The 14,841-nt window shown below is 41.2% G+C and overlaps 2 protein-coding genes across 2 annotated transcripts in view; both read right to left on the minus strand.

Moving 5' to 3' along the window:
- Positions 1–2,277: 2,277 nt before the first annotated feature.
- LOC134196874 (fibrocystin-L-like) lies at positions 2,278–9,496 on the minus strand. The gene is made up of 19 exons (XM_062666094.1): positions 9,389–9,496; positions 8,890–9,238; positions 8,669–8,830; positions 7,700–8,608; positions 7,222–7,639; positions 6,386–6,612; positions 6,099–6,328; positions 5,837–6,039; positions 5,565–5,779; positions 5,364–5,510; positions 4,841–5,197; positions 4,492–4,557; positions 4,281–4,424; positions 3,933–4,193; positions 3,740–3,867; positions 3,217–3,670; positions 2,877–3,143; positions 2,717–2,814; positions 2,278–2,650 (listed from the first exon to the last, which is right to left on the minus strand). Exons 2-19 carry the CDS (start codon positions 8,986–8,988, stop codon positions 2,539–2,541), a joined length of 4,497 nt encoding a protein of 1,498 aa, XP_062522078.1. The 5' UTR covers positions 8,989–9,238; positions 9,389–9,496; the 3' UTR covers positions 2,278–2,538.
- LOC134196875 (fibrocystin-L-like) overlaps positions 9,497–14,841 on the minus strand; it is a 22,162-nt gene continuing 16,817 nt past the window's right edge. Inside the window, exons 25-34 of the mRNA XM_062666095.1 lie at positions 14,625–14,815; positions 12,094–12,234; positions 11,819–12,032; positions 11,585–11,754; positions 11,373–11,517; positions 11,119–11,310; positions 10,809–11,060; positions 10,559–10,750; positions 9,629–9,702; positions 9,497–9,521 (exon numbers count right to left, since the gene is read on the minus strand). Coding sequence (XP_062522079.1) covers positions 9,497–9,521; positions 9,629–9,702; positions 10,559–10,750; positions 10,809–11,060; positions 11,119–11,310; positions 11,373–11,517; positions 11,585–11,754; positions 11,819–12,032; positions 12,094–12,234; positions 14,625–14,815 — 1,596 coding nt within the window. The remainder of the gene's footprint in view (positions 9,522–9,628; positions 9,703–10,558; positions 10,751–10,808; positions 11,061–11,118; positions 11,311–11,372; positions 11,518–11,584; positions 11,755–11,818; positions 12,033–12,093; positions 12,235–14,624; positions 14,816–14,841) is intronic.

Below are 14,841 nucleotides of genomic sequence, written 5' to 3' on the forward strand. Positions count from 1 at the left end.
TGGATAACCTTAGAATAGGAATTCAACCTACTGTAAGTATACCTATTTCATGCATATCAGGGCAGCGGAACTGGGGTAGAAGGGGCAGAGCAGCCACTCCTTTCGGGATTGGGGCATTGCCCCTCCCATCTTGGATAATAATAGAAGAAATACTGTGGAAGTTTTGTTGCCTAAAAGTAGAAATACTATTGAATGGTGTTGCAGTTGACTCGCTTGATACATGTACACATTGTTGTGATCATTTGTATTCATGCTGCTGTGGCTACTTGTGTTACAAATTAATCAATGACAACCCAACCATATTCAGTTGTCCGTCATCTGTTTAGATGGATGATCTGTGTATATGGCAGAAATCCTGATCAGCTGAAAGGGTCGTTGCACGCGGTTCGACCTTGTCTGATGACATCCAGATGAGGTGTGTGGTCTGGACAAGTGTGTCTGGACATAATTCTGCATGCGGTGACGCTTGAAAAAGACTGACATCATCAGCTGTCTGGAACCAGGGTCAGTCTATGAGTAGTTGGGTGTGGATGAGAGTAACAGTATCCAGCACTGCAGCACTATGCAAGAGACGCTCGGTGGTGAGTACTTTCCTAGAGTAATGGTTCTCCGGACTGATCCAGTTGTACTGTTAGAAAAAGGTTGTGGCCAGCAACGGGTCTGCACTGCCTGTTCTCACTTAGCGGTTTTGGTGTCATTCACTGGAGGACCACCAACCTGCAGCAGCTTGATCGACGGATCAAGAAACTTCTCTCTATCCACCGTGTCTACCATCCTGCCGCAGACATTGACTGGCTGTACACTCCGTGCACCAATAGCTTACAACACATCGAGTCGACATGTCAGGATGCTGGATTGTATTGTAGGACTGGACTGTTATCTTCGTTACAATTCTGATCCCTTCATGCAAATGCATGGTACAGGCGTGTGAAGATGCTAGAACGTCCTGTCATTTGATCAGACGCATGGCCCGTCAGTTTACTGCACATGGAGTTGTAGAGGAATCTGTCTAGAGGGACAACAAGTCGCAGAACCTGCACAGCAGTGGGACCATATCACTTGTGAGGATGTCTTTGAGCAAGCGCCTCAGATGGATGCGAAACATTACCACATGTGCAGCAGTCCTCTGCGTATACAGTTTATGGCAGAAAGCCTATGCACTGTCAGTATCGCCGTCTCACTGAGAAACCACCTGTGGACATGAAAGAGATGTATGAATGGACTTGATATTAAGAGCGCAACGTTCTGCATCATGCTGTCAGTCTCACTTGCTGCTTGAGCAGTGCAGACCTGGAGACAGTCGACCACATTGTGGCAAGCTGTACTGCCTTCAGTTAGCATGTATCGATGAACTACACTGATCGACACAATCAGGTGGCCTCCATCAACTACTGGGACATCTGTCGTTAAGAGTGGGTTCCAGTGGAGAGTACATGGTAATGCATCATCCTGGCTTGTGGAGACATACAACATCAGTATGATGTGGGATACAGCCATCTCTACTGCTAAGATCGAAGATCGGTGCTAATCGTCCTGCATGACATCTGCTTCAGAAATAAGAAGACAAACACTTGTTTTCTTATATAATGATTCAGCTGTCCTGTTGATAGCAACATCGCCAGGAAACAGGCTGAAAAGTTGACAAAGTGTGTGACAAAGTACGGGTGGAGGTGTGACACTTGTTGTTCCAATAGTGTTGGGAGTGTTGGGCAGGTATTGTACGGTGGCTGCACACATCATTCCAGGTCATCACAATCTGCAGTACTTACAGAAACAGTGCTCCTTGAATCCAGTCGGATCCTGCGTAAAGTTATGTCTGCACAGCCATGATGGTCAAAGCACCTCTGAGGCAGAGTTTGCTTCCGGTGCTTACAAGAGACCTTACGAAACAGACTGATCTGGTTGACCACAACATATAGACAAGCTGACTACTGAGTAGGGTTTCATAGATTGCACTAAACAATACAACATTATTGAAGAAATTGTTGTCTAGCCCAATAATTGTACTGCAATTATCCCAATGCCAAATCATCGATTCGTACATCAACGCAAACTTTCTCGCTGTCTGCGGTGTATGCCATGACTTCAGCTTGAGAACACCGTGGGGAATAGCAGTTAACGTACGTTGCTGCCCTTTCCTGGGTCCAATCATGGCTTGCACAGATGCGCGAGCTAGCCCTACTATTTTTAGTAAGAACAGTGTGCATACATACATATGCGAGTTTGACCAATGCAGTCAGTCAGCATGCAACTCCACCCATACCCAGTATTTTCACATGTATTACATAACTAGACAATTATACATAAAATAGCCAATTACACATCAATGCATACTAAAACACTATAACTCTCCATAATATTCGTTTGCAATCGACAAGCAACTTCAAACGTACATAGATAAAAAGATCACATCAGAATTGAATTTAAAGCCATACTTCACAAAATGCACATATACTTCTTAAATGATCCACCAAATTAAATACATGCACAGTTTAGTGTGCACCAGATAAGTGTTTTGCTTCCCAAATTCACTTGATATTAAGGCATCTTTCTCGAACCTAGTTCATTTGTGTTTTCAACAGGAGTCAAACCTCTGTCATACTCAGGAACTGAATCATACTGCGCAGTTCCCCAGCGAGTCTCTTTAAGACTACATACACACCAATAAAAGCCTTCACGCACCTCAAAACAAATGCAATAGGCATTATTTGCTTACCTGTAGTCAATAGCAACTGTATTGTGATATCCAAATTCAGACAGTTCAAAACTATCTCTAGCCATGTCAAAATCAACATTTGCACAGCTGGCAGAAGACTAACAAAACAAAAATAAGAATAATATATACAATCTAATGGCTACCAGTTTAGCAGACAGACCATAACTGTTGGGCATGATCGTTTTGGACTATCAGCACATCGATTGTCTGGGTGAACTTTTTTCTGAGACCTTGATTTCCCTGAACTATTGCGAAGTTTCACCCACAAAATGATCAAAGCCACAACAGTAAATCCAACAGGTACAGCAATAACAATGATTGCCCATGTAGGAAAACCGATCGAATCTTCCTTATTTTCTGTATCTTGATCTTGGATAACCATAAAAGATGACTGATCAACCGCCAGTTCATGAAGACCAAAAGTAATCTATAAATGCACCATTACTGAACAGCTGCCATAAATTCAAAACAAATAAATGTATTAAAATAAATGTATTAACCGTCAGTTGCCCAGCCTTGATAAGGTTCCCCAAATATGAAACAGTTGCCTGAAGAGACGGCACATCATCAGGATCAGTACTTGCCTTCTCCAAGATTGCCACACTACAAATGATGCTTCCTTCTTTTATATCCACTAGTATGCGTGCTACATCTAAATCAAGAGCTCTTGAGAGTTCATTCCTCAATGCTTGACGGAAGCCTTCTACACCACCAGGTCCATCAATTACAAGTTGAAAGCTCTCTTGTATGACAAACTCTACAAATTTGTGGGCGGTAGATGACAAGGTAGGAGACACCACTGAAAACAAAGTTTGTGTTCGTGCAGTAAATCCTCCAGGAGACACATGAAATTCTAGCTGTAGGCCATTTGCTGCTTTATCAACACGAAGCCGAGTAAACTCTGCATATCCACCTCGCTGAAATGTAACTGATGTAATGCCTTCTAGTCTGGGACTGTGACAAAAATCACATTCTTATTTCAATGTACTATATCCTCTATAAGGGATTGTTCATGGCACTTACGGATCCAGATCATCAATATTGTAAATAAGCGACGCATTACAGTGCCAAGAAGCACTCAAGCCAAGATTTTCAACTGGATTGCCACTTGCATCTTCTATCACAACAGACACATACACAAGATGACTTGACTAAACACAAAAAGAAACCAGAAAAATAACACTTCATCTACAAAATATTTTCTTGTCAACCATACAATAGCAGGAGGCTCCCTTGACACAAAAGCTGCTGTAGGAATTTGAAACTGAAGCTGAGAGCCATTGTTCTGCTCATCAAACAACAGAGGAGGAGGAGGCTCAACATCGATAGTTGGGAACAGTTTCTCCCCAGAGCTCGTGGTAAGATTTTCAAGACCAGGGGGAACAGCTGGAATAACAGGCTCAGGCAGTGGCAGTGCAGGTGCAACTGTCACGTTGCTTACAGTTGCATTTTCAATATCAAGTTGGCCAGTTTGAATCTAAAACGTGTAGCACACACATTTGTCAAGTACACATTGATCAGCCATTTCAGAATGTCCCTAATTTAGTTGCCAATAGTAACAGACCTTGTTAATGAGGTCTTCAACAAGTAAGTTCACAATGTTGACTTCCTTTACAGACTCTGCATAAGCAGCACTATCCTTAAGAAATTGCTGTGCTGATTGTATATAATCACTCTGCAACTCGTCATCAGTCGGAATGGACTGACCCTGTAAAATTAACACACAGTAGTTAAATCTTGTTTAGCAAGGCAGACATGAATCCAACTCATCATACATCAGCTGTTATGTTCGCATTATCTGTTGCCACTTGTGGTGCTACTGTGGATGCTGTGACATTATCCTGCAAAGACACACGTCTTTATCTAATACTCATGGCAACAACACAAAAACATCAAGAGGCTAAAAAATTGATATACAGAAAATAACTGTCTACTTCAATAACAAATGCAATTGCATGTTCGCTAAAAGAAATGATTACCATTATTACTTACATGATTAATACAAAAGTTATTCCATCACTATGTAAGAATACTAAATTGAATTTTTATGAGATTCTCAAACGATTGCTATTACAGCAAGTGTTTACACGCCACTTTGTCACAGCAACATTAGTTAACACATACCGAGTCAACAGTCACAGGATCTGTATCTCCACCACCCCCTTCATCAGTTTGTTCGTCAATGCTAGACATCTCTGGCTGACTTATATTTGGAGCTGGTGGATTACCAATTTCTATGTCCACCTGCAATGACATGGGTGCTTGAGTTAGCAGCCCACGTCGACGACGCCCAGACAGCGAGCTGTCCTCAGCAATAACATCAACAATAGTAATCATGGAATCAGGAATTCCCAGCAAAAATGCCAATTTGTTTACAAAATCGTCAGCATTGAAAACACTGTCAGAATCCAGAGCAAGACTAAGAGACACCTGGGCAACAGGAGGTGTTGTTACTTCGACCGGTTCACTTCCTTTGATGATCTGAAACACATTAATTATTAATTGAACACAATCACATTACTGTAGCAGAAGAGAACAAGTACAGGTGCATGTGTGCACGGACTCACACACACACACACACACACACACACACACACACACACACACACACACACACACACACACACACACACACACACATGATTACCAGGTGCAAAGTTTTCCTTGCTCGATCAAAATAGTTGGCTCCACTGTGGTGCCTGGTTATCTGCGGAATATATTTATCTCCATCTGGTCTTCTTGATTTGCCATTTGGTTGAAAAATTGCATTTTCGGGTTCCAAGTAAACGCCACTCTACATAAATGCTGATTATTTCCTTTCCTTAATAATTTTCACTCACTCACAGACCTTGTAGACATCTTTTCTTTGTGGGTTCTTGTACCATATTGATAAGCGAACACCCTGGCCTGGTGCATCACTTGGTCCACCATAAGTATTCAGTAAATGAAATCGAAGATGACCAGGATTTGAGCCTGTAAACCACAACTGATAATCTGTGCCGATTGCCACAATACTGAAGAAAGTGGACAGTCTTTTTAAACATGTGTAGTATGTGCACCAGCCTAAACAGTAGCAACAATGCCACTATAGAATAATGAGAGACACAGAAACAACAGCACCGTGATCCATGGGTCCATTCATAAGATCCATATATGTTCCATTCCCAGTATTGCCACCGTGCAAAGCAATTGGTGAAACTCTTCTAACTTCTGAGTCACTATCCATGCTCTCAATCACGAGCATTTGATGATCCAACCCCGAGCATTTGTATGCATTCCAACTGGACACCCATACACAACCTGGGATGGCACTATTAAAAGTCCTAACCAAAAAGCATATGATACAGGTTTACAGTCACGCACATAAACATAATACACATACGTATTATCTCCTCTGGCAATACCACGTTTGTCAATTAAAGAGTTTGGATCAAGTCTGGTTTTGGAACTCTCGCCTGAATAACGCATTGTTTCTGGAAGACGTGATTGATCAAATCTGATTTCTGCCCGTGGGATAATTGACCCTCTCTCTCCAGTTGTTTGGACAAGTTTTCCATCTACATCATTAATGATAGAGTGTTTGGGTCCATCACAGTCCATGTCAACACAATCCTGGCATAAAACCATATAACATATAGCCATATCTACCTAAGAATATCATAAACTGACCTCTTGCACTATCCATTTAGGATTAGGAGGATACAACCGCGCTGTTCTGTCACCGGCAACATCAAGAAGTCCTGTATCCTTAAAGTAAACAGGATGCATGGCATCTGGAGACAGCTTGTTATTGGCAATAACATAGCTGCCGTGCAGGCAAGGCGGAAAATTATTGAATCGAGCAAACGTGACTGATGTTATGTTGACTTGACCAGCAATTGTGGGATAACTCATTGCTGCATGCCACAAACAATAAATCAATCAACCAGTGAACTCCTAAGTAACTCAGAGTTTGAAATAATAAAACTGGACAAGGATCATAAATAGAAATCATATACAAACAATGAAGTCATATAAATCTCATCTGCACAAAACATGCAGCAACATTTCAATGCATGTCATGTCAATGTGTCATATCAAAAACTCTCTAAAGCACGTATCCCATGCACACTGCCATTATAGTGTATGTAATTCCAGCTAGTAAACTGTGGTACGTACCTACGTACTACGCATGTGTGTGTGTGTGTGTGTGTGTGCTTGTGTGTGTGTGTGTGTGTGTGTGTGTGTGGTGTGTGTGTGTGTGTGTGTGTGTGTGTGTGTGTGTGTGTGTGTGTGTGTGTGTGTGTGTGTGTGTGTGTGTGTCTGTGTCTGTGTGCGTGTGCTTGTGTGTGTGCGTGTGCATGTGCGTGTGTGTGTGTGTGTGTGTGTGTGTGTGTGTGTGTGTGTGTGTGTGTGTGTGTGTGTGTGTGTGTGTGTGTTCACACACAAATATATCATGCATTGATAAACACACAAACATATCATGCATTGATAAGAGATTTCAACTATACAAGAAACTTCCTTACGTTTGTGCCAAGGAACAAATCCATTCATTTTGCTTCTTTTTTTGACAAACGATGCCATCATAATTCCAAGCTTTGGATCATGGGCTCCAGTAGAAATAGAAGGACAATGTGAAGGAGTAGATGTAAAACATGGCTCCTTTGCAGTTGAACCAACCAATAGAGAGTCTTCAACTTTGATCCACTTGTAGTCAAGTTGATGTTTTACTGGATCAGGTCCAAATATGTTCAAACACAATCCAGTGTGACCAACAGCTACCATCACTTCACGAAGAGCTATTCGACTAGCGGTAGAGGAAAAAACACCATATTCCCATTGTCGAGAAGCTTTAAAACCCCCTGCTGCACTGCATGACTCACGCAAGCCTGTAATGACCAACCCAATTAATCCAGTCTGAGCTGAGTTACCCCAAAATTGAGCCTAAAAGTAAAACAGCAGAAAGTTAAGAAATTAAGCAAAGTGTACAAATAGGAAAAATACATCAGCTTTTCTAGGCGCTGCATCATCAATACACTGCTCTCCAGGAAAATAGAATCCAACCCTTTCAGACCCACTTGCTACATTGTCCTTCACAACATGTCCTGTTCCTCTAATGTTAAAAGTTGCTGGAAAGTCAACTGCAAACTTATCTTTTGGCCTTGCAAGCTGAATGCTTCTTGTGAACACTGCCAGATTACCCTTTACGGTACAATTGAGAGAACTAACTTTGAACATAGAGTCAACAGAATGGTATACCACATTGTCACTAAACTCAATTGAATTGCTGGCTAATGTTCCAAATGCCGTATTGAATGCAGTGTGGACAGAGCTGTGTTTGATATATGATCCTGCAGAACCATCCAAGGCATTTTTAAATGCAACAACATACCGTGGATCTCTCTGACTAAAGAAACCGCCTTGACCACAATATTTAAACTGCACACTGTCAATAAATGCCTTTCCAGTATGATCAGCTAGTCTGTACTGATAGGAACCCACTAAAATCCTACAACCAAATTCATCAACTGAGATTGAATTGTAGATGTCTTCTTCACCAATAATTTGCACATTCTGAGTCAGTATGCCAACCTTAGAAGCCATTCGGACTCCATCATTTGCATGCCACCAGCGAGATGCATTATTGCCTGTGCCTGTCTCATTCCCAGATAAAAAGTGATCAACAACATGATCAAACTGCAATGATTGTTGAAGAGTCACTACATTGTTAGAGACAGAACGAACAGTGACAACTTCTGCTTCCGATGGCAAGTAACCTGAAGGAGAAACAACAAGTTCATCTCCAGCCTTCCAGTTGACGAGAGTGTTAAGGTGCAGTTGACTGTCTCCAGCAACAGCCGATTGACTCAATTCTGTCCACATAACATCGCGTTGCTCACCATTCAAATGTAACTAAACATACACCACAAATGCAGATTTCACAGTATTTCTATCACACGACATTGATTTAACCTCTCCAAATACTCCAATCGCCTTTGAACCCACAATCACATTTCTTGAATAAACCAAGTTTGGCACTTTCCTATTGCCCTTTAGAAAAATTGTAGCTTTGTAAGTAAACGGCTTACCCTTTTCACCGACTACAAGCTTGCCATTACTTCCAATAATGACAATCTATAGACATATGCAATAAACATACCTTCACGACATGTAAAAAGTGTCAGTTTACTAACCCAAGTTGCATTGAAAACTACATCACGTTTGTTGTCAAATTCCAGATGACCTTGAATTTCTATTTTCTCCACATTCACTTCACTCACATCAACATACATTCTCCACGAACTCTCAATTGTGACATTGGCTCCTGAACCTGGCACGCGTTTCTTAGGCCAATCATTTGCGACACTCCAATTCCTCCAATTAGATTCGTAATCGACCTTATCATTAGAAGGAGCTGCACAGCCCCGCACAGGACACGGCTCCTTTGAAAAACTGTAGAGAAGATCATTCAATGATTCTGTCTTCTCCTTTGCACTCAAGATGTACTGCAGCTCAAGTGTCTCATTGTCAAAATGCCATGACCTAGAAAAGTCCAATTTGTATGCTGGATTCCACATAAACTAAACTAAAAAGTAAATAGGCATGGATGGAAACTACATTGTCATACTATCCATTGATCTTGCTTAATTAAACATCTAAGCTAAACTACCTTAAAGACAGAATAAAACTTACGTGTGATTATCTGAGAATTCGACTTCTCGTCCAATGTCCTGTCTGTTTAAGCCAATTTTAAAGTGATTGGGTGCAGTATCAAAAGATGTCTTGATAATAATAGATTCATCAATTGGTACATCGTACAAACCAGCTTCGTATGCAGTGTTGTCAACACTAACAGAAGGTGGCACATCGTATGTGACATTGTAGACTTGTTGACTGGATAGAGTTAACATATATCCATCGTCATGAGTCAACCTCTTCTGACGCCAAGGAATCACACTTGATCCATTCTCAGTCGAAACCAAAACATCTCTCCCTTTGAATGTTGCCTACAGTATTGACACAGAAAGTAAAACAATGAGAAATATGAAAAATGAAACCAGCAACAATGACACAAATGTGTTTTTAACATATCTTCAATTCCAATTATTGGAACTATAATACCTAACATTCTGCCAACATCATTTTAAAACCTACAAGCATTTGTATGCAAATTCCTGCTACAATTTGCTATTTCACCACAACATGTCAAGCATCCAGTCATCAAAGTTCCAGATCCAATATCTGATATATCTTGAAAGGCAGAGCACACCTGCTCATTCCAGCAGATATCGTGATTACATGGGCACTGCTTAGTTGCTGAACAGCTCTACAACAAGAACAAACTTGTTGTACAGCACAAAATTGCAAGTTACCTTGATGGATTGATGGAAATCAGCTTCATTGTGACTGATGTCATGTCACAACATGTGACCGATGTCACAATACGTGACTCAAATCCTGGTTTGTGATTAGCTTTGGGACTGAGCAATTTGCTGCATGCCTACATTCCTCCAGAGTGACAATCGAATACAAACATACAAAGCCGTCCATACTAGTGTTGTCTCTTATTATGCTCCTTGCAGTTTGCGACTTCTATGCATAAAGTTGTGCAACTGGGTTGTAGCTCCAATTCATAGAAAAGTTGAAAAACAATGACTCAGACAAACAGGGCAGGCGCATCACCAGAGGCGCTGACTGAAACAGACAGACAGACAAACAAACCAGACCATATACATAAAGTGTGCCTTATTACACCAGCAGGTGGATGAGATAAATGTTTAAGGCAGTTGCAAAAGGTTACACCAAGCCGATATTCAATTAAACAAGCAAACCAATTTTTTGGTTCTCACACTTATCACTTACAATAGGTTCGGCATTGTTCCAAGCCAGTCGCAACAATGAAACATTAGCAGTGCAAACTGATCCAGGAAATTTAGCATTCAGACTATACTCAGGAAGTTGCCGACAATACTCAAGAGGTAAAAGCCCATTTGCAGGTGTCACCCAGCCACCAGGAACACCAGCCAACGTGCCATCCAAGTCTTTAAACAGAACCTGCACCATCCAGCTGTATTCAACTACAGTTCCATTTAAAACAAAAGCACATGCATACCTCATGTTCCCATTGAAATGCAGCTCGATGCAAACTTGAGTTCCCCAAGTAGTTGATTTTTTCAAACCAATACTGAAAGCCTCCTTGAAACTTCTTGCAATGAGAGCAAGCTCGCAAGCAGGACAGTGATGGATCATCAAACCGAGCAAATGTAATATTAGAAAATGTAAAAAGACGACGGTTAGGTGTACGAATTCCACCTTTCTGCGGACTTCCCTGATTTGCAATGGTATGAGAAATAATGAGAGTATCCTGTTAGGAACGGTTGCACAGCAAGCTAAAAGAGCAAGTGTCATAGTCATAAGCATACCTTCACCATTGGTCCTCCCCATTGGCCATGACCTTCTTGAATTGCAATGCCATCGTCTCGGTTGTCAGCCACTTTAAAACCAATCAGCCTGACGTGACCAACAACTGACAGTTCCAAACCATGAATTCCATTTGAATACGAAACAAAGTTGTAGAGGTTAGCTGGCACATCATCACCTGTACAACCATTTTCCTACGCAGCCACATCAGTCTATTGACTGTTTAATATAGATACAATTTGACAGGACTCTATACCTTTGGCGTGTATGTCTCCCAAATACGAAGACCAAACTCAGCATTAGTGTGTGCCACATTGTCACGAAACTCTCCAAATGGTGTTTTGTTAGGACACACACTTGTAGTAAAAGATGGTCCAACTGGGAATGGATCCAAATCATACCTTCAGAGTTATAACAGAAAAACAGTCAGCACAATTAAAAAATAAATGTAACAGCTTCTACTTATACCAGAAACCATAAGCTCTGGATCCAGCAGCTGCATTCCCAATAAACGTATTGTTTGGATTTGTGATCCAAAATGTTGCAGGCAACTGATCTGTGTTGAGAAGACTTGAAGATCCTCGAGTCACAAGACCAAGATTTCTGATGTACTGATTCCCAGTCTCTATGCCATCCTCCTGCAGAACCAGTGACCCTGTATTACGCACGGTACATATATCAACTAATGAGAACTTAACATACAACAAAGAATGTATGTCCCATGATGTCATAAGCCACCACTCCTTCAAATAGCATTTCATGAACTCCATGTGCAGTAATGGCTCGATTGTGTGAGTGATGAATAGAACAATGACGTACATATGATCCATTCATTTTATCGCTCAAATGGAAGTGAACAGCATAACGCCCCAAACGAAACGCTTGCCCAGCATGCCGAACTTCAACATGTTCCATACTAAACAAAAAATAAAATATCACCACTTGCAGTTTGTGCTGATGTGAAAAATGGCACAAACTGAACAGGAGTTGGATCTTCTCCAGCACGGTGTACCATTATCTGAGACCCATACTGGTCAGCACCAAGATCATCAAGGCTGTCACCAGCATACTGTGAGCCTTGTACAATGACATTGTGAGACAGTAAGCCAACCTCTGCCCTACAAAACCATACTTCTTGTCTTGAAAGTTAACACTTAATTAATTAAGTTATCAAGTAAACCAATGCACCACAGTGAGCATGGCATGTTATGTTCATTAACACCAACAGCAAATCCCTACTACTATTCTAATCAGATTAATAGCTACATAAAAAGCACAAACCCTCCGGATGTTATTCAAGTCTTGAATGTAACAAGCATAACACTTCCTACATCTACAAAAGCTGTGTTACATGAGGTCCACTAAATTGTGTCCCGAGCTCCACCCGGTCCTGGCTCTTTTTTGCGTTCAGACGTCCATAGCCACCATTGCATCTCAGCAAGATGAGCAGGTCTGAAATGCGAGTCAATCACATGGTCTGTAAACAATGGCGGTACACAGAAGCATAGTATGGACTGACAAAGAGGTGACGGCACTCATTGGGATATGGGGAGATAAAATTACCTGAAAAGCATGTGAGAAGAGTTCACAATCCTCCGCCATGATTAACTGCATGCGTGCGCTAGTCAATGATGGGCGAAGATATATCATAATCGTGGCCTGATCCGGCATTCAACAGTGAGCCGTGCCCGTGGGCAGGGGCCCCAACTGGGCCCAAATAATTGTCGTGTAAACAGATTGTCCCGGGTTCGGCCAGGGTTGGGTACAGGTCACATAACATTGTGTAAACGGTGCTAAAGAGATAATGCATGAGTACAAACATGGCCAAGGACAACCAGTCCACAAGTGATAAGCTTACACCTTCAATAGTCTCAGCACCTGGAGCAGTCAGCTAGCCGATGTTAATTAACATATACCAAACTATCAATCTTATTGTTGAGATATGAATACACACCAAGAAGAGACCAAACTGTTGCCCTAATATTAGCAACACTCTTTTTCATTTGATAGCAGTCTACACGCAGACATCATTAAGTAACAGCAAAGGTGCTAGTAGCTCAAATCTCTCAAATATTAGCATCAAATGTTTGGAAATAAAACACTTCAATCTACTCAACTTTAAAGACACCTGCACATAATTAGTTTACTAAGGCTGCGTTTCCACTAGCTGCACTAGTTAGCTTAATTAAACGCATTTATAAAGTAAGTCAGTTCTAGCTGCACCTTAAAAGTAGTTTAGCTTAAACATGTTTATATACTAAACCGGTTCAAGAAAGCAGCTGTTTCCACATAGGAACTTACACATCTGGGATGTTCAAGACAAAACTTTTAGGAACACCGTTGTAGGCTTGTTTCGAAGTATACTATTGGGCTGCTCTGTCACTAAGTCAGAACAACTGTTGGTTGTCACACGATTCAGCTTCTACTACTAGGAATTTGCATGATGATGACCAAGGACACTGTCTTCTCTTTCTCTCTCTGTAGCTGCCGATTTCTCTCCTTTAGTTAACAACCGGGGGGGGGGGGGCCCTTACATATTTCAAGGCAATCCGATACCAGCAAAATAATCAATATCATCAAACGATGTTGTCAAGAAGCCATTTGAAGCAAGCATGCTACTGTCACGAGATAGTTAAACCTAAACCACTGTGCTAAGCTTCTAAAAACTAAGTCTAAGAAAGCTGTTTAGGTTCAGAATATAATTGTTTTAGTGAAGGTGGAAATAAGTCAACCCTTAAACCAGTTGAGCTTAAGCCACTTGCTAAACTGGTTTAATTAAGCGCTAGTAGAAACGCGCCCTAATGCTTATGTATCTAACAAAAAAAGTCTGAATCCAATGTTCTCAAACATTGAGCCATACTGCATATGGCATATGCAGGCGCGGCCCCAGCACCATAATGGGGGTGCTTTGCAAGACAGCTCAATACAGCTGAAAGTCTGTGTTGATGTATATGTCCTAAGGACACTTTTGCCATAAATGGTGCCTCTCAATCAGTCACTTAACTACGCAATAATTTCTTACTTAACTAAAAGATTATAGAGCCATGACAACTGTAGCAGCAGTTAAGGATACGTAAGTTAATGTAAGATACTAATACAGACTCTGAGAACACTTTTTTGTGGAAATATATTCAAGTACTAAATACCATAGATGTTAAAGTGATAGAAGCAAGGGAAGGCTCAAGCACAATGCCAATCATTACTGTAGTCTCTTCAACATCTGGGGTACATTACTTTGCTTTTTCTACGCTGTAGCCTCGAGAAGCCGGATTCTTAGTGGAGCATGGAAACACTGGAATTTTGATGTTCACAGGCAATTCTGTGCGTGTGTCAATTACTTTTCGCGGTCTTAACTTAGGGTTAGAGTTAGGGTTAGGGTTATGGAGTATGGTTAGGGTTGAAGTATGATTTCTGCCTGATGCATAATCAGATGCATGCCAGGCCCCCCACCTGTATATGTTTGTGTACAGATCTAATTATGACTGAAAATAAACACAACTGAGAGTACCTTATGTCAATAAACTGGCCATCTTCCAACACATCTCTGATTCCATAATGTGTGGACTTGACAGGATTGCGCAACACAATTCTGTACCCACCATTCTCCACAACACTAATTCTACCAGTCTCTGTCTCATTCCCATCCTTACTGGTAGAAGCGATAACCACAAGGTCATCTTCCAACCAATCAACAGGTTCCTATACCAAAAGAAATAAAAAATAAA

Source organism: Corticium candelabrum, chromosome 21 (genome assembly GCF_963422355.1).
Source record: "Corticium candelabrum chromosome 21, ooCorCand1.1, whole genome shotgun sequence".
Taxonomy (NCBI): domain Eukaryota; kingdom Metazoa; phylum Porifera; class Homoscleromorpha; order Homosclerophorida; family Plakinidae; genus Corticium; species Corticium candelabrum.

Excerpts from the sequence above, each read along its gene's own strand:
- LOC134196874 (XM_062666094.1), bottom strand. The coding sequence starts at position 8,988 with ATGTATGTTGATGTGAGTGAAGTGAATGTGGAGAAAATAGAAATTCAA. Across the intron at positions 8,831-8,889 it reads TAGTTTTCAATGCAACTTGG|ATTGTCATTATTGGAAGTAA; the intron begins GTTAGTAAACTG and ends ATATGTCTATAG. Across the intron at positions 4,425-4,491 it reads ATGCGAACATAACAGCTGAT|GGTCAGTCCATTCCGACTGA; the intron begins GTATGATGAGTT and ends TTAATTTTACAG.